At 36.7% G+C, this 25,809-nt stretch overlaps 1 protein-coding gene across 1 annotated transcript in view; it reads right to left on the reverse strand.

Moving 5' to 3' along the window:
* Positions 1–9,432: 9,432 nt before the first annotated feature.
* LOC126144229 (juvenile hormone esterase-like) overlaps positions 9,433–25,809 on the reverse strand; it is a 109,195-nt gene continuing 92,818 nt past the window's right edge. The window contains exons 10-11 of the mRNA XM_049915481.1: positions 22,390–22,522; positions 9,433–10,196 (exon numbers count right to left, since the gene is read on the reverse strand). Of these exons, the coding sequence (XP_049771438.1) occupies positions 10,034–10,196; positions 22,390–22,522 (296 nt within the window). The 3' untranslated portion in view covers positions 9,433–10,033. The remainder of the gene's footprint in view (positions 10,197–22,389; positions 22,523–25,809) is intronic.

Raw genomic sequence — 25,809 nt, forward strand, 5'->3', positions numbered from 1 at the left:
GTGATACATAACTATTCCTTTGTTTATTTTTGTAACAACATAGGCATCCCCAAACATAGATTGTACATTCTGCCTTGGAAGGAAGTTAATAATAAATAAGACTTAGTGTGAATCAAAATAAGGGAACAAAAATCGGATACACACACACACAAACACACACACACACACACAAACACACACACACACACACACACACACACACACACACACACACACACACACAGTGTAACCAAACTACAAAAACGGCTTCTTTGTTGAGTTTTACTTTCAATTTATTATCTTTAGCATTTGATGAACAACATAAAATATTGTTACATAAGATGCCATTCATGTGTATCTCCCATTTCTCTTGATGCTGTTAAATGGTGCATCACTGAAGAGCTAAAGTAAATGTTATATGAACAACAGGATTATAAGTCCATGCAATATACTGTGTGTGAAAGGTAGGAATTTTTTTTTGGGGGGGGGGGGGGGCTGGCAGTGAGAGGAGAGTGTGATGTTGTCATATGTATTTGTAATGTATGGGATGCAAATGGCTTGTAGTGTTGTAGTGTGTTTAACCAGCGATCGGAATTTTTATTCACTTATTACTTAGTCTGTAATGTAGTGGGAAGCAAATGAACTAAATATATACATGAAAGTGTTACCAGTAAGCGTGCGCTAGCATGCAAGTAAGAGAAAAGTAAATTCATGGAAACTGGGAAAAACCGATTTTATTAGGCGGTACAATCCCTAATAAGAGACAAATTCGGTGGCTTTTGGACACTTTCAAAGGCACTGGCTGTCCACCAAGTAATTTTGCGGTACTATCACAGCAAAAATTTATTACATCAGTCTTGGTAATATGATCAAATGACATGCAGTACCGAAAAATTGCTGTGGCTGACCCAGATACCAAAAAATGGCTGCATCTGAATTGCGACACTTGCCACAAAGAAGCTCAAAAGAGTTTCAACTTCTTGGTTTTCTTTATTTCTCTTCAAACCGGTTTATTCCAGGTACCAAATACAAATTGTTAAGATGTTTACGAAACATCTGTGCCAATCCCACAGCATCTATAAAGAGATTCTATCTGTACTAGTGATGTAATAAGATTCTAAATATAAATGGCGTTAAACAGGGAACTCTATAGTGTTCTGAGATCACCTGACCAGGCTGGCAATGTCTGTTGACAACACAAAATCTGTTCTGTGCATCCGAATGCTCACTCCAGAGATATTTCTACTCTGTGTTGTGGAACAGTGACATATCATGTCTTCAAGTTTTACTAGAAGAATGATGCTCTACTCTTAAATGTCTTATTCATAATATTCTTGGAACAGTGAGCCCAACCATCACAACTCTAAGGTATTTGCAAATAAACGTCATACATATGTGACACATTGTAGAGTAGTTTATTAGCATCAAAGACTGTACAACCATGTTATCACAGATAACTGTTAACTCATTTATGGGATTGTGTAGATTAAAAGTGTAGTTGTAATCAATGCTGTGAGTCAGTATCAAGATTTCAAAATTGTAACTTGTAGTATTTGTATATTCTGCTTTGTTTTACATATAAACAGACTGACTCTTGCTGACTGGTCAATGTGACAGACCCTCATGAGGAGGATCCAAGTTCAATTCCCAGTACTGCCTGGGATTTTTCCTTGGTGGGAGGATTGGACTGCAGTGCACTCAGCCTCCAATTGAGGAGCTATCTGAGTGAGGCATAGCGCCTCAAAGGTCGGAATACCTACTACAGCAGGGAGTGGGGATGCTGACCCCATGTTCCTCTATACGACACACAATGATGCATGACTGAGGATGACAAGACAGTCGGTCAACTATCACAAGATTTTTAGGGACTGTTGGTGGGATTCCTTTTCTTTTGTAAATAAATTTGGTTTCAAGCTGAATGTTGAAATAATCGCTTAAAAAGAAGTTCTTGATCACCCAAGGAAACTGACGAATTTTAATGAAATAGTAGGTACTTCAGTAAAATTTGAGACTGATCCAAGGAACTTGGGATGTTTTGATGTGCTGACGGAATTCTGACTTGGTCTCAAATCAGCAATAGGAGAAAGACAACTATTGTCAAAAGAGGTTTAAGCCCATTTAACTTTATAAGTTACTCAACCCAACATTAAGATTCTTCTGTTCTGTGATAGTGAACCTCTCATTAGAAGTCTCAATGTGATTTTTTAGCAAACAGGCAATACATTGTATTAGCATTTTAATTCGTTTGACAGTAAAGTGAAGTTATCATACTGCCAAATAAAGAAATATTTAATTATGCTTTTGGGAATTTCTTATATATATATATATATATATATATATATATATATATATATATATATATATATATATATATATATATATATATATAAAATTTTGTGCCCTTAGGCACACCATATGATATGCATCCCCGAAATAAAGCATGTTTTAAATAATAACATTAACCGATCACTTCACAACTGCCGTTTTGGGTGGGAGTGCTGTGAGCTGTGTCCGTACTCCGCTATTTGTTCTTCTGAAGGACACGTCAGCAGTCTAGTCACGTTCAATTAAAATCTAATATGGTTACTGAACTGTACTTGGTGTATGGCAGCGGATGAAACCAACTTAAAACTGTGTTGTGTTAACACATTCTTCTGTCGAAAGACAACAGAAACCAACTCAAGGAAAATAAATTTTCTTTTATGGCCTAAAAATTCAGCAAAACATGTAGGAGACAACGGATTTTTGTTGTACATTCACTTTTAATATGTTCTTTTACACAAAACCGTTCAAAATTAAAATAAAAAGTTGTCTTCGATCTAAAAATTGAAGCGAACGTGTCATGCATTAGAATCTAATACATACTTTTACAGAGATGCGTTCAAAATTAAAGTTAAACTGTCGTTTTACGATATAATAACGTCAATGTGCAGTAGATTAAAAAAACACATTGAGTATTAATACGCGAGTCTATAGGAAAGTGTAAGAAATAAAAATGAAACAGAGATTTTGTTGCATGAACTAATAACTAAATACAGACGAACAAGCACAGAACTATTACATAATTTTACAGACTAGTTTCGAAAAATCAAAATTTGTTATAATCTAATAGTTAACATGTAAAGCATTGTGGTCTATGTAACTAGATGCTGCATAATAAGTGCACACAATACCTTTAATCCATGTAAGGGCTGAACAGTTTTGTACTGCAGCTACTGCTCTCCACATAGCTCTTTCTAAGGGCATTAGCAAAGCTTTTACATATTTATCAACAGAGCTGAACTACATTATTTATTATCACTTTTTCATCTGACCATACTCTCCGATAACATATATTTCGGCGATAACTATACGTTTCTGCAGATGACAAGAATACACATCAGTTGTAACTTACTACAGTATCAGTATGATTTGAGTGTACAGCGCCGAGTGGCCTGGGTCATTCGGGTATTGTTTAGTATTGTCGGGAGCCTTCAATCACGTTTGCACGTTGACGATGTTTAGTTCCGCGTTCTGCCATCGACAATTGTAAAATAAACAGGTAATATGTTGTAAACAAACTCACCAGTCAGCAAAGTTTTCATCTGGCTTTGATGGCAGAAAACTGGTTGGTCATATCTTCATAGTTCAAACGGTTATCATTTAGGAGGTTGCCTTCGATGTGAAGAATGGAACAGGCATTCAATCTCTCACCAGACAATGTAGAACATAGGTATGATTTCAGTCTTTTAAGAGCCAAAAACGAGCGTTCTACTCAAAAATTTGAAGTGCTGTACATAGAAATATTCTAACAGCAATGTCAACATTCGGAAACACGGATTGTAACCTCTCTTTTCGTAAAAATTTATTCATTTCGACTAGTGTATCGCTAATCTCAGAAGAATTCAAAAGTTCCGCGAAACGTACACAATCACTATGGAAGGAAGGCTTTAAATCTGTCATATGACTCTTGGAGTTTTGCTGCACATTCAGCAGTATCGTCAGGTGAACTGTTCTTAAGGTTACTGAGAACTGTGAAGGAATCCAGCAGTGTTCCATAGCTTTCCTTCCTCCTCACTAATTCGGCGCACAAGCTGTCGAGTGCTGGGAGATATGTTTCGACTCTAAATATTTCCCTTCCAAGCAGAAAAATTTCTTCAGAGTCCGCTTCTTTGTCATCACGAAGTTAGAATTTTCGCGATCTTTTATAAGTGCATTCATAGTCTATGTCAGTCACAATCTTCATGGATTTATTTTCGTAATGATCGAACATGTGACGAATAGATGCAATAAATCCTACAAGTGCTTCATATAATTCATTCACTATTTTAGTATCACTATTTACACTTTGCAATTTCAGATTTACACCATTAAATCTGTGGGGTATGCCCTTCCAGACTGTAAACATGAATACTGTTTCTAGTCTGCTGAGTTGTTCAATAAAGCTGAAGCCTCAGTTCGCACAAGTGGTTTTTGAAACCCATTATTGGCAGTATGTGTGAAGGCATTGATAATGCCCTTCCAGTTTTCACGTAGACTTACACACGCTTCCTCTCTTGCTGACCACCATATTTTTCATGAACTTTTTACCAGTTTGTTTCCTGGTTTCATGAGAGAAAGAAGTTTATCCCAGCAATATGTAGAAGCACAGAAAAAAATATAAAGGTTTTGCACTACACTGAAAAATGAACATGCTTCCTGAAAACACCTTCAGCACTAGTGCCAACTAAATTCAAAGAATGTGCTGCACAAGGCACATAATGTGCCTTCGGATTTTGTTCTTTGATGCATGCCTGCAAACCAGTGTAGGTTCCTGACATATTGCTTGCATTGTCATATGACTGGCCTCTACAGTCAGTAATATAAGTGGAATTTGTAGACAGGACTTTTAGTATGGCCTCAGATAAGTTTTCGGTCTTGTGTCCCAGGTTTGGTAAAAACAGAAGGAAACGTTCAACAGATTCACTATTCTCGTTCACATATCTTAATATAAAAGGTAATTGATCAATATGCGAAATGTCTGCAGTAGAATCTACCCTTATAGAGAAATATTTGGCGTGTTCTATTTCACTTGTGATAATTCTTTTTATACGTTCAGAAAGGAGCTCTATTATTTCATCATAGATTGTTGAAGAAAGGTAACTTGTATGTCCCTGCACTGGATTTCCATATCGTTCAATGTGCTCTGCGAGAAAAGGATCAGACTCGGCTATAAGTTCAAGAGACATCATAAATTGACCATTATGTAATGAGTGGGATCTTTCAACGTGTCCACGAAGGGGAAGTCCATGACTTGTTAGCTTCTTCACTACTGCAAACACCCTTTTCAACAAACTGCGGCAGTACATTTTTTCTGTCTCATCATATGGCTTGAAATGGTTATCTATTGTTCCAAGTGACTTTTTTCTCGTTACGAGTGAAAACTCAGCATTTTTTGTGTTCAAGTGAATTCTCTTTATGAGATAAAATATTAGAAATATTTTTACAATCTGCAATACCATTGGAAGCAATAGTGGCCTTATCTCCAAACAATTTACACGTTACAAAAAAAAGCATGGGTGCTACAGGAGTATACTAGAAAATCACGCAAAGTTGATTCACCATTTAAAGGTTTACAGTAAAATAAATTTTTGTTCAAATATCTGGTTTTATCCCCTATTGATCTTCTTGAATTAGAAGAGTCACTGTTAAAATTTTGATTAATGCTGCATTGTAAGAGAATGTCGATTGTTGATTCATTGGCACACCATCCTGCAGGATCATCACTAACGAGGTTATTTCTTTTTGTAATGTCTGACTCGACACTTAGTTGTTCGAGGAACTCGAAATCAGGATAAATTTGCTTTTCTTCATTTTTAACTCTTGGTTCATCTGTATTTACTTTTTTACAACAGTTTCAGTGCCAGAAATATCATCCATACTACTTGAACCCAAAGTTGAACCAGCAACATTTTTTGCGAAAAATTGATCTAGTCTGCCAAGCGTTTTTAGAACATTGGCTTTCCGTTCTCGCCTTTCCTTAGATAAATTTCAAAGTATCGCCCCACTTAATTTTGAACATTTGCTTTTTCCACTGTTATTCATGTTAAGGCACTTACAAAATTGTCAACCAACAGTCAAAACACAAAGAAAAAAATTGTAAAAGGAAAGAAAGAAAGACGGTATCCAGTTCCAATTGCACTACACTGTACAAGAGCACAAAGCTTCTTACTTTAAACACGGCACACGAGCACAAAGATTTCTCCTTTAAACATGGAGCAATGAACTGACAAACTCAGATTACTCAACGTAACTATGCTATGAAAGAACGACAAAGCAGAATAATTTAATTTCAGTGTCGCCTCTTTTCCTGTTGTCAGTGAACAATTAAAGCACACCTTCTGGCTGGAATTCGTCTTGTAAGGAAAGTGAGACAGTCCCTTTTTTGGCTTCTGTTTCCCATGTCGCTGGAATTTGAGCTGGGACACAAATATCTTCTGAATATTCTTGACACTGTATTTGTAATTTAAAAAGCAAATAATTTTTGCAGTTTCTTGCAGTGAGGTGTGTGGGATCGACTCTTATCCCACTTATTATTATAACACTTAAGCAGTTTCTGTGGACACAGAACACAGACAACAAAGTTTAAGTAGTCTTATTGGCAGTTATGTGGTGTGTTGTCATTTGTGTGAACACTGCTGTTACGTCTACCCTCAAATGCACCTTTTGTTCCAACATAAAATAAAAATAACCTTTCCTCGAAGAAAAAAAAGCTTAGTTAAGGAGTTTAATAGAAAATTTGCAATGCCATGCACTATTTGATTGGACAGAGTGGGAACTTCGATATTGTGCAGGCTGCAGCACTGTAAATGAGACAAACGAAAGTTGGTTTTTCTTCTTTTTTCGCCAAAAAAGTAACTAAGTAAATAAATAAATAAAATTTTTAAACTGTTGTGAAGTGTATTTCACACATTATTAGATATTCTGCTTACGATATGTTCTTTTCATATAAACTAGTGTTTAAAAATGTAAAACGTTCCCGTGTCAACATGTTTTGTTAAATGGGTGCTATTAAATCAAAGTTCAGATATTGAAGACCACAGAGCTTTCATGTTAGTTATAGTAATAGCAGGTTGACTTGATACTTTCCCGTAATTTCTACAAGAAATTTAAACAGAGTCGGTTTTTAATACTGAGGCCCATACATCTTACAGTATGTAAAAAGCTGCTGATTAGTTTATCACAGCTTTTCAGGGGTCCCGGTATTTTCACAGAGAAAATATGGTAGGGTTAAGTAGAAGCCAAGAACTTTCTTGGAATAATAGTGAGAGAGAGAGAGAGAAAGACAGACAGACAGAAAGAGAATTGAGAAACATGTAGTTCTTTTTTCGGCAAGCTTTCCTTGCTTAATTTTCTAGACCAAATGCTATTTGTATCATGGGTACCCAGAAACAAATCATGCACATAGACTTAAAAATAAATGAATGGGTTTTAAATTAAATGAATAACATATGAAAACTATGAGCCCTGTAAGATCCTCTTTAACAAATCAGACACCTCCTTTGATAAAGTCCTAGCTACGTCCATGCACGAGGTATGGATAGGGATTGCATTGTTGCCAGTTCCAAGCAATGGTTGCGGTAAGCATATACACCTGCTCTGCGCTTGATGAAAGCATGTGTACCACAAATTATGTCTCTTGTTTGCTTGTGCAGAAATTGTCGCTTACCACCACCATTAACAGTTAACAAGTCACAACAAATGGAATAAAAATTCCATAAATAATTCGCTACGATCGCGTTTTATGCTAACATTGGTTACTACATTTACAGCAGAGCGCTGAAAACACTACTGAACGCTCATTGGCTGTCGGAGAATGCGTTATGGAGATGCACGGAACAAGTCTAAACTTGACCGCCATCATTCATGACTCCAACTATAACAACGTAAATAACATCCACAATTTACAGGACATATTACGGACAAACCTACGCCATCACATGAGCAGGCTGCCTGTATCTTAGCAACCCAAAATCTGTTCTGCACATCTGAATGCTCATTCCAGAGAGATTTCTACTGTATGCTTCCGATGAAAAATTGGATGTATGCCTGGCACTCAGCTGAAATTCCAAAATTCCAAAATTGGCATTAAGCATTTGCCGCAAATAAATGTCTGTGACAAGCAAGACTGAAACTTCCTTGCACATTAAAACTGTGTGGCGGACTGAGATTCGAACTTGGTATCTTTGCCTTTCGCAGGCTAATGCTCTACCAACGAGCTACCCAAACACGGCTCACGACGTGTCCTCACAGCTTTACTTCCGCCAGTTTCATACTTTCCAAACTTCACAGAAGCTCTCCTGGGAAACTTGCAAAACTAGCACTCCTGGAAGAAAGGATGTTGTGGAGACATGGCTTTGCCACAGCCTGGATGCTGTTTCCAAATGAAATTTTCACTCTGCAGCAGAGTGTACGGTGGCATGAAACTTCCTGGCAGAGCACGAGAGTTTGTAAGGTAGGAGAGGAGGTGCTGGCGGAAGTAAAGCTGTGAGGATTGGTCGTGAGTGGGATTTGGGTAGCTCAGTTGGTAGAGCACTTGTCTGGGAAAGGCAAAGATCCTGAATTCGAGTCTCGGTCCGCCACACAGTTTTAATCTGCCGGGAAGTTTCATTACAGTGCACACTCTGCTGGAGGGTAAAAATTTCTTTCTGGAGACAAACAAGAATATAAATGTGATTGGCGCTCGTTTTATTCGCAGCGGTTTTAATTTGTGCTCTTAGGTTACTACTTAATCACACCCCCAAAAATCGTAACACGTTCCGAATACACATCAAAGTACTAGTTGACAAACGAGACTATAAAATACTACTGCTCCTCGTTTTACTCACAGTAATTTTTTAATCTGTACTCTTAGGTGTCAGTCTAACTATATAATCGGAAATCGAGATATATTCGAAATTAAACAGCCAAATATTTGTGACAGACAAGGATGTGTGTATCATTGCTGCTCATTCTACTCACAACAATTTAAACTGTACTCTCAGATTTCTGCCTAACCACACTCTCAGAAATAGTGACATACATGGAAAAAAGTCAAATACTTGTGACAAGCAGGAATATATCGTTGCTGATAGTTTCACTCACAGCAATTTCGTCCTTCGTTTTTTTAATCAGAGTGAACTCACAAAATGGAAGGAACTTATTTCTGAAATGGAAGGAACTTATTTCTGAAGTGTAATGAACTTATTACTGATAGATCACGCTCCAACATATGAACAATATCGAATATTGCACAAAATACCTGTGTTACATGATTGAGAATTTGTTACAATACAAAGATGAAAAAACATTCCTCTGCTGAGTTACAAACTTACTTCCTTATGCAGTACAACATCACTTAAACCACATTTTTTTAAAAATAAATTTATTCAGCAATAGGTATCACAAAGCTTTTGCACTGATTTTGAGGATAACATTTAAATAAGCTGTATAAATGGTCAAAACTTATCCACTTGTTGTTGATGATTTCTTGTTTTTCGTTCTGCAAGCGTTGTTCCAGGTTATATATAGACTCTTCTTCCTCGTTGAAGATGTAGTTTAGAAAATAATGTATGAACCTTGTGAGAGTTCTTGTCTTGGATGCTGGAAATGTTTTAACGTTCATACACATTATTTTCTCGCTACTTATTTTGTCAACAGTGGTTAATAACAAACTTGCTGATTTAAATTTCTTCCATATCTGGAGACTTGCAATTCTGGAGGAACCGACTGTTGAATGTATGGCAGTGTCAACCATTCCATAGTACTGACAATAAGAATGGTTAGTCAGTTTATATAGAAAAAAAGAACAATTATCCACACATTGATCATTTCTGAATGGGGAAAGGTTTGATTTAGGATGCAATGGCAGCAAGAATTCGCTATAAGAAGGATTTCATAAAACATCAAACATTTTAAAACTTGAGAGCACTTGCTGAGACATCACAATATGTGCTTCTGCATATCACAAAAAGATATCTAAAAAGTTTATGAAATGATGTGTTTGCTGCCAGCGACCATCCACGGTGATGAGATTATATCGTTTGACCATCATGTATCAGTAATATGGTGGGATGACCGAGTGCACGAAGTTCATCCTCTCGGCATTCCTGTTCTGTTCAAGTGTTATGTTGACGTCGATGTTTAAGTAATATGCAGTAGATTCATTGAAGCGTGGCCAACCTCCTTCAATGACAGGGTCCTCATCTGGCGTAGGATTCCTGTAACGAAATTTTTCCTCACTGAAGTTGAATGCTAATAAACATTTATACAAGTGCTGTACATAGATGAAAAAATGATGAGTTACAATTTTTATAATGCAAGATACTCATCAAATGTTTCCTAATTTGTATCGTTCTTTTGTTTAAAAGTAAAAGGCTTCTCTTGGTTCATGGTATTTACCAGTAATGACTGGGAAGTAACGTGCAAACGAAGAAATAAACCTCACACAGACATTGTGTTAACCCATTTAATGTAGCGACTACTGGACTAAATTGGCATAACAGTCAAGCTTTGGTTTGCGTTTGTAGAATTAAGAATCATGGTTTCCCCTAAAATATAGGGTGGTAGTGATATTCCTAGAGCCATGAAATACAGCGAGAGACTGAAAACATGTGACTGAGCCAAAGGAACACAGTCCTTGTATTGTGCAGGTGGTGGCCTTGCTAGCTTAAGACTAGATCACATGGACCTAGTGAAGAAAAAGGTACTGTTCTACTTGCCGTAATAAATTCTTAGATGAAGGAAGTGTTTTCTTGCAGTATGGATTAGATGCACCAATGTTTCTGGAAAGGTAATAGATGAGAGCATTTATGGAAACTTCTTTGGAGACCTTCTGCACTTCCTGTTACAGTTCATATGAAAAGAAAAATGGATAGTTCAACAGAATAAGGTTCTTAATAATAAGAAAGTAAGGACAAGACGTGTTGTTGAAAATGATTGAGCAATTCCCAATAACAACAAGATCACCACGATAGTGTGATATTAATTATTTTTCTTCCTCGATGATCTCTGGTAGTGGGATGGTTTCAGCTGAGTCAAAGCAACGTACAGTTGTCGCTACACTTTGACATAGCAGAAGAAGACCTGGTTATCCCACAAATTTAGTTATATCGCAGCTAATTTCAGAGTATTTCACATATAATGGAGCCATTGCTGTGTTGTTTACTACTATTGGTCTCGAGTACACACTACACAAGTACCCACAGAAAAAACCTGTGAAACATAGATATAACACTTGCGACTGTTCTCCAGATAAAGAGATGGCAGCATCACAGCAATTCATACAATTCATAGGGCATCTACAAATACAGTCAAATGAAATCGAGACAGATGAAAAAAAAAGCAAATTAAATTCAGTGCCATCATGGAAAAAGTTTGTAGTTGCCTACAGCACCATGATAGTGACTAGTTGTTCACCTCTTCGTCTGAAGCAAATCAGTTGCAATAAATGTCTTTCTTCACAGCTCCCAAAAATATCTAAATCGCCCGTATGGAGGATGTGTAAGGGCTTTCCAACGAAAATCTTACAGAGTAGACGAAACAACAGGTGTGGCAATTCTGGGAAAGTCATGATGACGTTTTTCTTTAACTGCAAGGGCTTTTTCCACAGTTTATAAATAATTTCATTACAATTCCTAGCTCCACACCTTTATTCCCAGAAATCCCATTCTCAGATTAAGGTGTTTATGATATTAGTAGACTTGTTTAAATGAGAAATGCCCTTTTCGCTTGGCTAGTCTGGTTCTTACATCCTCCTAGCTTTGTCCATCATGTGGTGTTGCATTTCCAAGGCAACAGAATTCCTTCACATCGTGCACTGTGTGGTCCCTAATATTGATTTTAAATTTATCGCTTATCTTACTATCGCTCCTCGCCTTCACCATCATCTTTCTTTGGTTTACTCTCACTGCATATTTTGATTTCTGTAGATTGTTAATCACATAATTCTGTTAGTCCTAATTAATTCTCACACTCACTGAGGATAACAAATTCGTCAGTGAATTTTATCATTGATATTCTTTCACCTTGAATTTTAATCCTGATCTGAAATGCAATTAAACGTCATGTGGCAAGGGCCTCGTGTCAGGTAGACTGGTCCTTGGTGTAATTCTTTTCAGTTGACGCCACTCTGGCGACTTACACTTCGAAATCCTGTTCTTAAACACCTCTTTTAGCCCCGTTATTGCTTCTTTGATATACAGGTTGCAGGATGACAAACTGATGACAGCCCTGCATCGTTACCTTACACCCTAAATTAGTTAGTTGCATGTTCCATAGTCCAACTGCACTATTCGTTTATCGATGTGATGTGGAAAGGGTCAGTTTACAGAATACATATACACGATAAGTGTTAAAATTAATGAGCACATTATCATTTTATTCCTACTGATAGAACAACTGTTAGAAATGAAGGTTTTTTTTTTACTGTCTGCCAGTTTTTAAGTAAAAATCCGACAAAGGAACCGAAGGCGCTTCCAGGAGAAATGATTTTAAATTAGATTTAAAAATCCCTTCGCTACCTGTTATGTTATGTTCTTTGGCAAATGATCAAACATTTCTGTTACTGCTTATTCAACTCCTCTCTGAGATACTGACAGCTTTTGACAACAGGCAGCAACAGTTATTTGTACCTCTAGAGTTATATGTATGTACATGATTATTCTGTTCAAATTGTGATGGATTATTTATGATGAATTTCATTAGTGAATATATGTATTACGACGGCATAGTTGAAGTGTCTACGTCCTTGAGCAGATGCCTACAAGATGTGTGTGGGTGAACACCACATACTATTATTACTGCTCGCTTTTGTCTAATAAATATTTTCTTTGTATGTGCTGAGTTACCCCAGAAAATTATTCCACATGACACTATTAAGTGGAAGTATGTAAAATATGTCAGAAGGTTGATATGTTAGTCTCCAAGATTAGTAATTATATGAAGAGCAAAAGTACTTAACTTAATTGTTTGAGAAGCTCAGTAATACGCTTCCAGTTCAAGTTTTTATCAATAAGTACACTCAAACATTTCGAGCATTCTACCCTGCTTACTGACTCCTTCTCAAGTGCTACATCAGTTGTTTGCATGACTATTTATTGTACAGAACTGAATGTAGTGTGTTTTCTCAAAATTTAGAGAAGTCCATTTTCAGAGAGCAACTTAATTATTCTTTGGAAAATTTCATTTAGTAACTCTTTTTTTGCTTTCTCTCTAATGTATTATGAAACTAGTATCATCTGCAAGAAACACCAATTTTGCTTGTCGAATGTTAAGTAGGGGACCCAAAGCCAAACCTCATGATCTCCTTTTGTGATTTTTGCTCAGTTTCTAAAATTTACTAGCATTGTGACATTTCTGTATTATTAATCAAAACCTGTTGTATTGTATTTGTCAAGTATGATTCAAACCAGTTGTGTGTAAAGACATCAGTACCATAAAACTTGAGCTTTTCTAAGAGAATAACATGATCTACACAATCATAGTATTCTCAGTCAAGCAACCTTTCTGGAATCCAAGCTGTGATATGCTGTGTAAATTGTTTCCACTTAAGTGTGTGACTGCTCTTGAGTACATTACTTTTTCAAAAATTTTGGAAAAAGGTGCAGTAAGGAAAGTAGTCAGTGATTGTTTCAGTCTGTACTGTCATCTCTTTTATCAAGTGGTTTAAAAATTGCATATATCAACCAATCCAGAAAAATTCCTTGTAGCAGTGATGTATTGGACATATTACTAATGACAATTCTTATTATGCTGGAACAACTGTTCAGAGTTATGTTGAAATAGCACCAACTTGACAAGAGCTTTTGTATTTTAGAATTTTTAGAATTGTATTAATTTCAGTGAAGGAAGTTGGTGCTACTTCTAGTTGCTTAGTGAAAATTTATAAGATATTCTCTTGCTTCTTCAAGTGAATCGTTTATTCCTACATTTGCTGCTACATTTAGAAAGTGACTCTTAACTTTGCAACTTGTGGACTATCAATCACAACATTGTCACTTAGTTTAATTGTTATGGAATCTTGTATAATGACCAACTGTCCTGTCTCCCATTTGACCAAGCCCATATAATTTTAATCTTATTATGTGCATTATCATTTCTTTCAGGATATGTATACTGCTGGATATTTTAATGACTTTCCTTAAAATACTATTGTATTTTTGCAGTATACAAGTAATCTTCCCTTCCTGGTTCTTGTTTGTATTGTATATTACTCTTCCTTAGACCGAATACTTATTTTTCTAAGATTTTCAAACATGCTGCATCACTTCCATTTATGAATGCTTTTTGTAGATAGACAGAACCTAGAAAGTTGTCTCGATTTTCCTTAAGCTTTGCTTCCATTGTGAAGAAAATGGTACCTTCATCTGCTCTGAAGCCAACTGATTGTCATCTGTTAGATCTTCAATTTTCTTCTCCATTCTTCTGGGTATTATTTTCGTCAGCAAGTTGGATGTCAAACTGTTGAAATGATTGTACGTCAGCTGTCACATTTCTCTGCGTAAGGTACCTTGGCGATTTTTTCATGAAATTTGTCCGACTGTCTAATGATATTTCTCCAGTCTTGCACACTCTACACACTAGCTTGAACAGTCGTTTGGTTGGTCCTTCCCCCATAGACACTACAGATTTTGAAAGAATGTTATCTTTTCATCCTGCACTGTTCGTTCATACGTCTTCCAAAGCTCTGTCAATCTCTGTCTAATACTGAAATCTCTGTATCTTTCACAACGACATCTGCTTCATTTTCTGTTACACAAACATACAGTTCCTCTTTTGTAAAGGCTGTTTGTGTACTTTTCACATACCATTCTCTTAAGCAGGTAACATTGGTACCCTTTGTTTTTTAATTTTATCATAAGTTACTTTGAGTTTTCTATACAGGGTGAGTCACCTAACGTTACCGCTGGATATATTTCGTAAACCACATCAAATACTGACGAACCGATTCCAGAGACCGAACGTGAGGAGAGGGGCTAGTGTAATTGTTTAATACAAACCATACAAAAATGCACGGAAGTATGTTTTTTAACACAAACCTACGTTTTTTTAAATGGAACGACATTAGTTTTGTTAGCACATCTGAACATATAAACAAATACGTAATCAGTGCCGTTTGTTGCATTGTAAAATGTTAATCACATCCGGAGATATTGTAACCTAAAGTTGAGGCTTGAGAACCACTCCTCCGCAGTTCGATCGTGTGTATCGGAGAGCACCGAATTACGTAGGGATCCAAAGGGAATGGTGATGGACCTTAGGTACAGAAGAGATTGGAACAGCACATTACGTCCACATGCTAACACCTTTTTATTGGTCTTTTCCACAGACGCACATGTACATTACCATAGGACGTGGAGGACGCATAAATAGGCCAGCCCGTTCTCCTGATCTTACACCTCTGGACTTCTTTCTGTGCGGTACATTAAAGGGGAATGTGTACCGTGATGTGCCTACAACCCCAGAAGATATGAAACAATGTATTGTGGCAGTCTGCGGGGACATTACACCAGACGTACTGCGGCGTGTACGACATTAATTAAACCAGAGATTGCAATTGTGTGCAGCAAATGATGGCCACCACATTTAACATCTATTGGCCTGGCATGTAGGAACACACTCTATTCCATTCCGTAATTGAAAACGGAAACCACGTGTGTACATGTACCTCAACCCTCATGGTAATGTACATGTGCGTCAGTGAAAAAGACCAATAAAAAGGTGTTAGCATGTGGACGTAATGTGCTGTTCCAGTCTCTTCTGTACCTAAGGTCCATCACCGTTCACTTTGGATCCCTACGTAATTCAGTGCTCTCCGATACACATGATCGAACAACGGAGGAGTGGTACTCAAGCGTCAACTTTAGGTTACAATATCTCCGGATGTAATTAACATTTTACAATGCAACAAACGGCATTGATTACGTATTTGTTTATATGTTCAGATGTGCTAACAAAACTAACGGGGTTCCATTTAAAAAACGTAGGTTTGTGTTAAAAAACATACTTCCGTGCATTTTTTTATGGTTTGTATTAACCAATTACACTAGCCCCTCTCCTTACATTCGGTCTGTGGAATCGATTCGTCAGTATTTCATGTGGTTTACGAAATATATCCAGCGATAATGTTAGGTGACTCACCCTGTATACTCAATCTGTCCTTCCAAAGATTATTTCTTCTGCCATCTGTACATTTTTCCTGTTGCCATTTGGCTTTAGACTTATTGCACTGCTTACTGAGTTTGTCTTTAAGTGACTTATATTGCTGCACTCCTTTCATTTCCTAAACAACGCTGTATTTCCTTCTTTCCCTGATGAAGTGAAGTATTTATACCAATATCCAACGTTTCTTTGCAGTTACCTTCCTTGTAACTATGTTTATCAATCCTACCCTGTGGTAGGTCAATTCAGATATTTTGGTTCCTCTTCAGCTCAACTGCCTACTGTGATAATAACTAACATAATATTTGCTGCCTTAGGTAACTTCAAAGAAACATCATCAGTGCTTCAGCATCCTGTTTCCCTACCTCAATAGGTATGGGAAGGAGGGCTGGCAAAGCATATATATGACAGGTCAGGTATCCAAGTAATGAAGGAATAAGCATATTTCATCAAAATATAACGCTATTACACATAAAGTTAGTGAACTGTTTACAGATGGTGACTCTGACATTATTGGTATATCAGAGAACCAATTAAATAATGTGACAATTGAGAGGCTTGCTTTACCAGGATACAGATTTGCTGGCTGTTTTCCAAGAATTTTTTGTAGAGTGGGGCAGTGGCCATGTACATCAAAACTGGATTCCATTTGAGTCCATAGATGTGTCAAAGCACTATGCTGAACACGTATTTGAAAGTTGTACAGCGGCAGCAGAATTAAGTGAAACTACACTTATAATTGTAATTATTTGTAGGTACCCTAACTCTGACTTCAGTCCATTTCTGCTCAAGCTAGAGAGGGTTCTTTGTTCACTTTTTAAGAAGTACCAAAAATTAGTCGTATGCGATGACTTCAATATTAATTTTGTATGTGACTATGCATGAAAGAGAATGTTGGAAGTTCTCCTGAATTCATATGATATGTTGCACACTGTATTTTCTCCAACCAGGGTGCAGGGAAACAGTGCCACTATCGTAGACAACATCTTTATTCATTCTTATTAGTAGTTGGGCATTCTGTTAGTAAATGGGTGAACGGCCTTTCAGACTATGTGGCACAAATTTTAATACTAAAAGATTTTTGTTCTCAAACAAATGTTATATATAATTACAAACAATGTAGAAAAGCTAATCCATTGACAGTAGAGAGTTTTTTAAACCTCTTTAAAAAACAAGAGTGCCACGATATTTATAGTGCTGATAACATGATGACAAATATAATCATTTCCTTTACACATTTCTCATTCTCTTTCGAAGCTAATCCCATTAGAACGTCTAAAGTAGGGTACTAGCAGTGAGAAACAGCTTGGGTGGCTGACTAGTGGGATATAGCATATCATGTAGAAAAAAGTGGGAATTATATCAAAATATTAGAAGAGTCACAATCAAGCTACAATAAGTGCTTAAAAATTTTATTAGGAAGGGAACAGTATGTTATACACAAATAGAATAGCTAATTCACAAGGTAAAACTGAAACCATATGGTCAGTTGTGAAGGATATATCTGGCCAGCAGCACAAGATCCAGGGTATAAAGTCAGTATGTAGTAAAAATGTTTGTGTTACCGATAAGTTAGGTATATGTAGAGTATTAAACAATCACTTTCTGAATACAGCTGGTGAATTAAATAAAAACTTAGTTTCTACAGGGAATCACATAACTCTTGGAAAATGGGTTTTGAAGACTGATATCTGAAATACTCCTCTGTGATACTGACAAGAGGAACTGAGTCAATAGTTTAGTTATGTCATGTTCCATAGATCATTTTCACGATTATTTTTCGAACAAGTCAGATTACAAATGCTAATACTAATATTACTGAAAATTTTAGTTCCGCACATGCAACTACATTTATAGGTTTATTTTTTTGTATCACTGAAGACTAAGGACTCTCAGGGATATAATGGAGTATCTAGCAGAATACTGAAGTACTGTGCTGCATATATAAGCACTGTACCTAGCCATATTTCTATTTTTTCCTCTAGGAATGGTCACTTTCATGAACAACTAAACTACTCAGTAGTAAAACCAATTTATAAAAAGGGAGAAAGGGATAATATAAACAACTGGAGACCTGTTTCCATGCCAACAGGGTTTTTTCTGTCAAATGGACAGTTTGGTTTTCAAAGTGGTTTAACAACTGAAAAAGCTATATTCTCTTTCCTCTGTGATGTACTGGATGGATTAAACAAAAGGTTTCGAGCATTAGGTAGCTTTCTTTATTTAACTAAGGCATTTGACTGTGTTTATCACAAAATGTTGTTCCAGAAGTAGGACCGTTGTGTAATATGGAGAGTAGCTCACAATTGGTTCACCTCTCACTTTAAGGACAGCAAAAGGTCATTCTCCACAGTATTGAGACTGTCTATGATTTGCTGTCCAAGTGAGGCATGGTTAAATTGGAGGTGCCCCAGAGATCAGTGTTCGAACCACTCTGTTCCTTATCTATATAAATGATATGCCTTCTAGTACTACAGGTGATTTTAAAATACTTCTGTTTGCTGATGACACCAGCTTGGTAGTAAACGATGTGTGCAGTGTTGGCACTGATTCAAATAGTGCAATTCTAGATATAAGTTCATTGTTAGTAGAAAATAAAATGCTAAATCACAGTAAGACTCAGATTTTACAGTTTCTAACACCCAGTTCAACAAAACCTGACGTTTTAATTACACAAAATGGGCGTGTGATAAGTGAGGCTGAAGAGTTCAGATTTCTACATCTTTCGATAGATACTAAACTGTCGTGGAAAGCCCCATTGTTACTATTAGAACAGTATTTGAAGTAAGTGATAGATACAAAAAGTAGTCTACTTTACTTGTTTTCGTTTTGATTGTGATTTGTGGTATTTATTTTGGGGTAACTCTTCCCATTCTCAGAGGGTATTTATGGCTCAGAAATGGGCGTTTTGGGCAATAATTGGTGTAAATTCATGAAGCTCTGTTCATTAGTCTGTGTATTTTAATGTCGTTTCTTGTTAACAATATCAGCTTATTCCCAAAAATCAACTTTCACTCAGTTAATTCTAGGCAGAAGTCCAATCTGCATTTTGGATCTCTTTCACTCTTGTGCAGAAAGGTGTGCAGTATTCTGCTGCATTCATTTTCGATAAGCTACAACAAAAATTCAAAAATCTTAGCAGTAAAGCATGCGCTTCCAAATCCAAACTGAAGAGTTTCGTCATGGGTCACTCCTTCCATTTTCTCGAGGAGTTCCTTGAAAAAATAAGCTGTTTTCTGTGTTACAACTGCATTTATATAAACTTATAGCTTGTTGCTGTTTTACGATTCATTAATATTTTATTTTGTCTATTATAACTATTCTGTTGTAATTTCATGTACTAACATGTTCCATGAGCAAGGAGATTTGCTCCCCAGTTTTGTCCTGTGGAACTAGACGTGTAAACTAAAAAATAAGTAATACACAGTGATACTTCCTGTCGATTCTGTAAAAGTTCAGCTTGCACTTCATCATTAGTTAATTGTAATCTGTGTGTATGCTTGTTCCCAGATGTGCCTTGTAGCACATAGCCTGATTTTGGAGTTTGTGTCTCACTATGCTTCCCATGCTTCCCATGCTTCCCATGCTTCCCATGCTTCCCATGCTTCCAGGCATTGTCCTTCTCTTGTGGTTTTTGACTAGTGTATATACTATTACTAGATGAGATTTACTGCCCACCTCAAAGTGTATTTGGTTCAAATGGCTCTGAGCACTATGGGACTTAACATCTGAGGTCATCAGTCCCCTAGAACTCAGAACTACTTAAACCTAACTAACCTAAGGACATCACACACATCCATGCCCGAGGCAGGACTCGAACCTGCAACCATCGTAACGGTTGCGTGGTTCCAGACTGAAGTGCCTAGAAAAGCTCGGCCAAACCGGCCGGCTCAAAGTGTATTTGTCCCCTCCCATTCCTGCTACTGAGCCCATATTCTTTCTCATTTCTATAGGGTGATTTTTTTCCACCATATGCAAACCCTAGGGATTGATCAATGAGAGGATATGGAACAAAAAAGGTCTAATGAACTTATGTCTGGAAATTCATGGTTTCCAAGCTAAAGACCATTTATTCAAACATACTTTATTACAGAAACTGCGCTCTAATATGCACTGTACCAAGCAGTCACAGTTACAGTATGATTAGATTAGATTAGATTAGATTAATACTAGTTCCATGGATCATGAATACGATATTTCGTTATGATGTGGAACGAGTCAAATTTTCCAATACATGACATAATTAAGTTAATTTAACAACATACTTAAGTTAATATAACAACTTTTTCATTTTTTTGTGTTTTCATTTTTATTTTTTTTATTTTTACTTTTTTATATTTTTATTTTTTTATTTTTTTAAAAATTTATATCTAAAAATTCCTCTATGGAGTAGAAGGAGTTGTCATTCAGAAATTCTTTTAATTTCTTCTTAAATACTTGTTGGTTATCTGTCAGACTTTTGATACTATTTGGTAAGTGACCAAAGACTTTAGTGCCAGTATAATTCACACCTTTCTGTGCCAAAGTTAGATTTAATCTTGAATAGTGAAGATCATCCTTTCTCCCAGTATTGTAGTTATGCACACTGCTATTACTTTTGAATTGGGTTTGGTTGTTAATAACAAATTTCATAAGAGAGTATATATACTGAGAAGCTACTGTGAATATCCCTAGTTCCTTAAATAAATGTCTGCAGGATGATCTTAGGTGGACTCCAGCTATTATTCTGATTACACGTTTTTGTGCAATAAATACTTTATTCCTCAGTGATGAATTACCCCAAAATATGATGCCATATGACAGCAACGAGTGAATATAGGCGTAGTAAGCTAATTTACTAACATGTTTATCACCAAAATTTGCAATGACCCTTATTGCATAAGTAGCTGAACTCAAACGTTTCAGCAGATCATCAATGTGTTTCTTCCAATTTAGTCTCTCATCAATGGACACACCTAAAAATTTGGAATATTCTACCTTAGCTATAGGCTTCTGATTAAGGTCTATATTTATTAATGGCATCATACCATTCATTGTACGGAACTGCATGTACTGTGTCTTATCAAAATTGAGTGAGAGTCCGTTTACAAGGAACCACTTAGTAATTTTCTGAAAGACAGTATTGACAATTTCATCAGTTAATTCTTGTTTGTCAGGTGTGATTACTATACTTGTATCATCAGCAAAGAGAACTAACTTTGCCTCTTCATGACTGTAGAATGGCAAGTCATTAATATATATTAAGAACAACAAAGGACCCAAGACTGACCCTTGTGGAACCCAATTCTTGATATTTCCATAGTTTCAGGAATGTGCTGATCTTTGCATATTATGAGAACTACATATTTCAACTTTCTGCACTCTTCCAGTTAGGTACGAATTAAACCATTTGTGCACTGTCCTACTCATGCCACAATACTTGAGCTTGTCTAGCAGAATTTCATGATTTACACAATCAAAAGCCTTTGAGAGATCACAAAAAATCGCAATGGGTGGTGTTTGGTTATTCAGATCATTCAAAATTTGATTAGTGAAAGCATATATGGCATTTTCTGTTGAAAAACCTTTCTGGAAACCAAACTGATGTTTTGTTAGTACTTCATTGTTACAGATATGTGAAGCTACTCTTGAATACATTACTTTCTCAAAAAATTTTGGATAAAGCTGTTAGAAGGGAGATTGTACAGTAATTGTTGACAGCAGATCTATCCCCCTTTTTATGCAAAGGTATAACAATAGCATATATCAGTCTATAAGGGAAAATGCCCTGTTACAGAGAGCTATTACATAGGTGGCTGAGAATTTTGCTTATCTGTTGAGAACGAGCTTTTACTATTTTGCTGGAAATGCCATCAATTCCATGCTAGTTTTTGCTTTTAAGCACGTTTATTATTTTCCTAATTTCAGAGGGAGAAGTGGGTGAGATTTCAATTGTATCAAATTGCATCTTCCATTAACAGACTAGCATCTTCTAACGAACACCTGGATCCTACTATATCCACAACATTTAGAAAATGATTATTAAAAATATTTTCGACTTCTGACTTTTTGTTCATAAAGTTTTCATTCAATTTGATGGTAATACTGTCTTCCTGTGCTCTTGGTTGACCTGTTTCTCTTTTAATAATATTCCTAATTGTTTTAATTTTATTATCAGAGTTGCTGATTTCAGACTCTGATAATAATAAGCTGGAGAAGTTGTGCCTGTTACACCTCAGGAATGTAAAGGAGAGCATTGGAGGAAATACTTACATATACTTGGCGAAGTTGGTCCACAGCTTGACCATTGCAGAGCGCACTTTCTGCTCATCCGAAGCTGGGTCGAGATTCTGTCCGGAACCGGGCACGCTGAACAGTGAGTCCAGGTCTGCCATGTGTGGTGCTCCTATGACATAAAACATAAACTCATCAGCTAAGGACCGAATTGTCAACAGTTATATCTTATAAACGACACCAACCAGATGCCATACGACGCACCATCAGAACAAGCCTGACTAGGTGAGAGTGTATGACGAAGCTAAAAACAGATGCTATCGATACAGATAAATTATCTGGTGAAGAATGACAAATAATTTTTATTTAAGCGAATTTGACAAATTGCACATCGTGATTATTCGGTGGCGTAGTACAATTATCATAACACAGAGCTACTCGTGGTCTGTTCAACATTTATCATTGGCATCCGTCGAGAGTGGTCAGATGACAACTGAAACCGTTAGCACACGAAAACGTCATAGACTTTGAAACGTCCCCTTAGAACATTTGTACATGTGAAACGTCCACTTAGAACAATTGTACAAGACTGTGCTTAACCTGGCACACAATAATTTTAGCGCAACGCAATCTGACTATCAAAAATCCCTGCAAAAGAATGGCCCTGACAAACATTAAACTATACCTTTTACAAATCACTTACCTCACAAAAATCTTCGCTACTCAAGATACTGCAAAACAGCGAGCGCCACTACTGCCAGCTAAATAAAAGATTCAAACCACTGAAGGTACTAACTACTGATAGGGATAGTTAGCAAATGAAAGATATTAATAGAGAACAAACAATGTATTTACCTTAATATTCATAATTGACATTCAGTCTTACAGATTATCAAAACTCCGCCATCTCTCTCCCCACGTCCACCACTGCTGGCGGCTCACCTCCAACTGCGCAACGCAATCTGCTGTTCACATCCAGCTATAGCAGTTCATGACAACAATGGCAGGCAACAATGCAAACTAGCCACATACTGCACACAGCACAGCCAGTGATTTTCATACAGAGAGCGCTACGTAACGTTGCCAATAAGAAAACATAAACATCAAACTTACATAAAGAAAACATAAACAGCCTACTTACATAGCCCCCATGCTCCCCACAAAAAATTTTACAAATGTTTTTGGCCAGTGGCCAATAATGATTTGATAAAATTTTTCATAATTACACTAACAAAGATATCCAATGCACACACTTATTGATACAATGTTGGTCAAAAGCTAAAATTTTTTTCACAGTCCATAGAGACAGTCCTGATCATTCATCATAATAGTAATTACAGTTTTTTTTTCACAAAGTCTCATTAGTTAAAAAATTGCACACAGAAGTAGTGGATTTCCATGCAGTCTTGAAGAAGTAGTGGTGTCCTTCCAACGGAAAGACAGTGCTGACTCTTGACACGCTGACAGGTAATGGGCCACAATGGAGCAAACCCACAGCTGAGTCATTCGAAGTTCTGATGAATATAGGTAGGTAGGTCATCACAGAGCAGACCCACTGCAGTCCTCGTAGAGAGTATTGGTGGGCCACCAGAGATGCAGACCCACTGCAGTCCTTGTAGAAATAATGGTATTGGTGGGTCATCAGAGATGCAGACCCACTGTAGTCCTTGTAGAGATAATGGTATTGGTGGGTCATCAAAGATGCAGACCCACTGCAGTCCTTGTAGAGATCGCCAGCAGCCATCTGTTGCGACTGTGCAGGTGCACAATCACCATTGAAGAGTCTTGCGTATAATAGAGCAAGACCATAACCACCACTTGTGCACTCACAAAGTTTTTGAAATTGTCCTTAGAACCAGCAATGCTGTTATCCAGTCCCTTGCTGAATTATTAACACACGTGCAAACACTATCAGTCCCTACTCCTCACATATTGTCCATATACTATGACCAACAGAAATGTGTGCAGTGAAATGAATGCTTTCAAGTTACTTAATTTGATTAACTGGCGTCAATTACAATTATATAACATAAGAATACAATTACAAAGATACAAAATACAACATTAAAGACATAACAATACAGATAATATTTGTAGTAATAGGGGCTTTACAAAAGAGTAGAAATAAACATATACATCAGTGTTACAGGAATGATGACATGAGTACATACATAAAAGATCAGAATCACTTTTGAAACGTCAACTTCACACATGAGCATGAAAACAACACAGAATAAATAATGTCTAAGCATCTTTACAAAGAAAATAACAGAATATTAGAAAAATTCTACAACATAGCTCTCATCAGCTAAACACATAAAGACAGGAAAAAAACACAAATACACAAGGGTACACAAACATAGTGGGATAACACCAAAAGGAAAGGACAACACACAATTACATATTTGGAAAAGGCAGCAAAGAGGAAAGGACAGGGTTTGGTTTACTGCAGTATTTTGCTTTTCTTTCCTTTCCAAGTGCTCCTTTTTTAAAGAATGTGGATTACAAAATTATCATTTAATAGATCTGTTGACAGAAAGAGTTCACATTAGCAAATGCATCTCATTTTATAAAAGCAATGCTGCAACACAGCTGGAAACCAGATATCAAATGAAATAAGCAATTACACAAACCAAAGCATAAAAATATCATTCAGTAGTCATGTGACATTTCATTTCATAAGTTAATGGCTCTCAACTCTCGTAGAAAGACACTTGTCATAATCAGGTGTGCAGATGTAAAAATATTTCTTGTCATTTTGTTAGGCATTTCAGTAAATATCATAAATTTTTAAGTAACGAGGGTGTCGCATTAGCGATGAAAGGCACATCCTAATGGCTTATTCTCCAGGTGTTTGACACAGCTGTGTGCCCACAACGCATTACAAAAATCATATGTTTTCAAGTAACGAGCGTGTCGCATTAGCGATGCCCTCTACAAAGGAATGTCATTAACAGTCGTCTAGGCCTCTCTTTGTCCTTCTCTTCCACCTGTGCCTCTGGCACACCCTAATGGCTTTCTTTTCTACCTGAGCGTCTGAAAAGGCTTGTTCTCCAGGTGTCTGACACACCTGGATGCCCACGTCACATTATGTGCAGGTGGTCACTTAACTTTCTTACGGAAATATTTACGACAGCAGTTTCCGCTACAGTGACAGTCTCATATAAAAATATTTCACAGGTCAAGAATTTGCGTTACAAATCTGTAGAGACAAAATCCAATTGACATAACAGAGTCCAAAAAATTTTCGTCGGCATTGTAATACATTCACGCATTTACATACATTTCATAACTCTTAAAGTACGATTCTTGGTTTCCAACAACCTTTTTCACAAACCAGAGTCCCTAACCACTACTCATTATTCCTTACCTTATTCGTCAACACTTCTTCAATATTTCATCATAACAGATACATAGCATACTCAAATAACTCATATAGCATCAGCTTATTGATCATAA

The sequence above is a fragment of the Schistocerca cancellata genome, chromosome 1 (genome assembly GCF_023864275.1).
Source record: "Schistocerca cancellata isolate TAMUIC-IGC-003103 chromosome 1, iqSchCanc2.1, whole genome shotgun sequence".
Taxonomy (NCBI): Eukaryota; Metazoa; Arthropoda; class Insecta; order Orthoptera; family Acrididae; genus Schistocerca; species Schistocerca cancellata.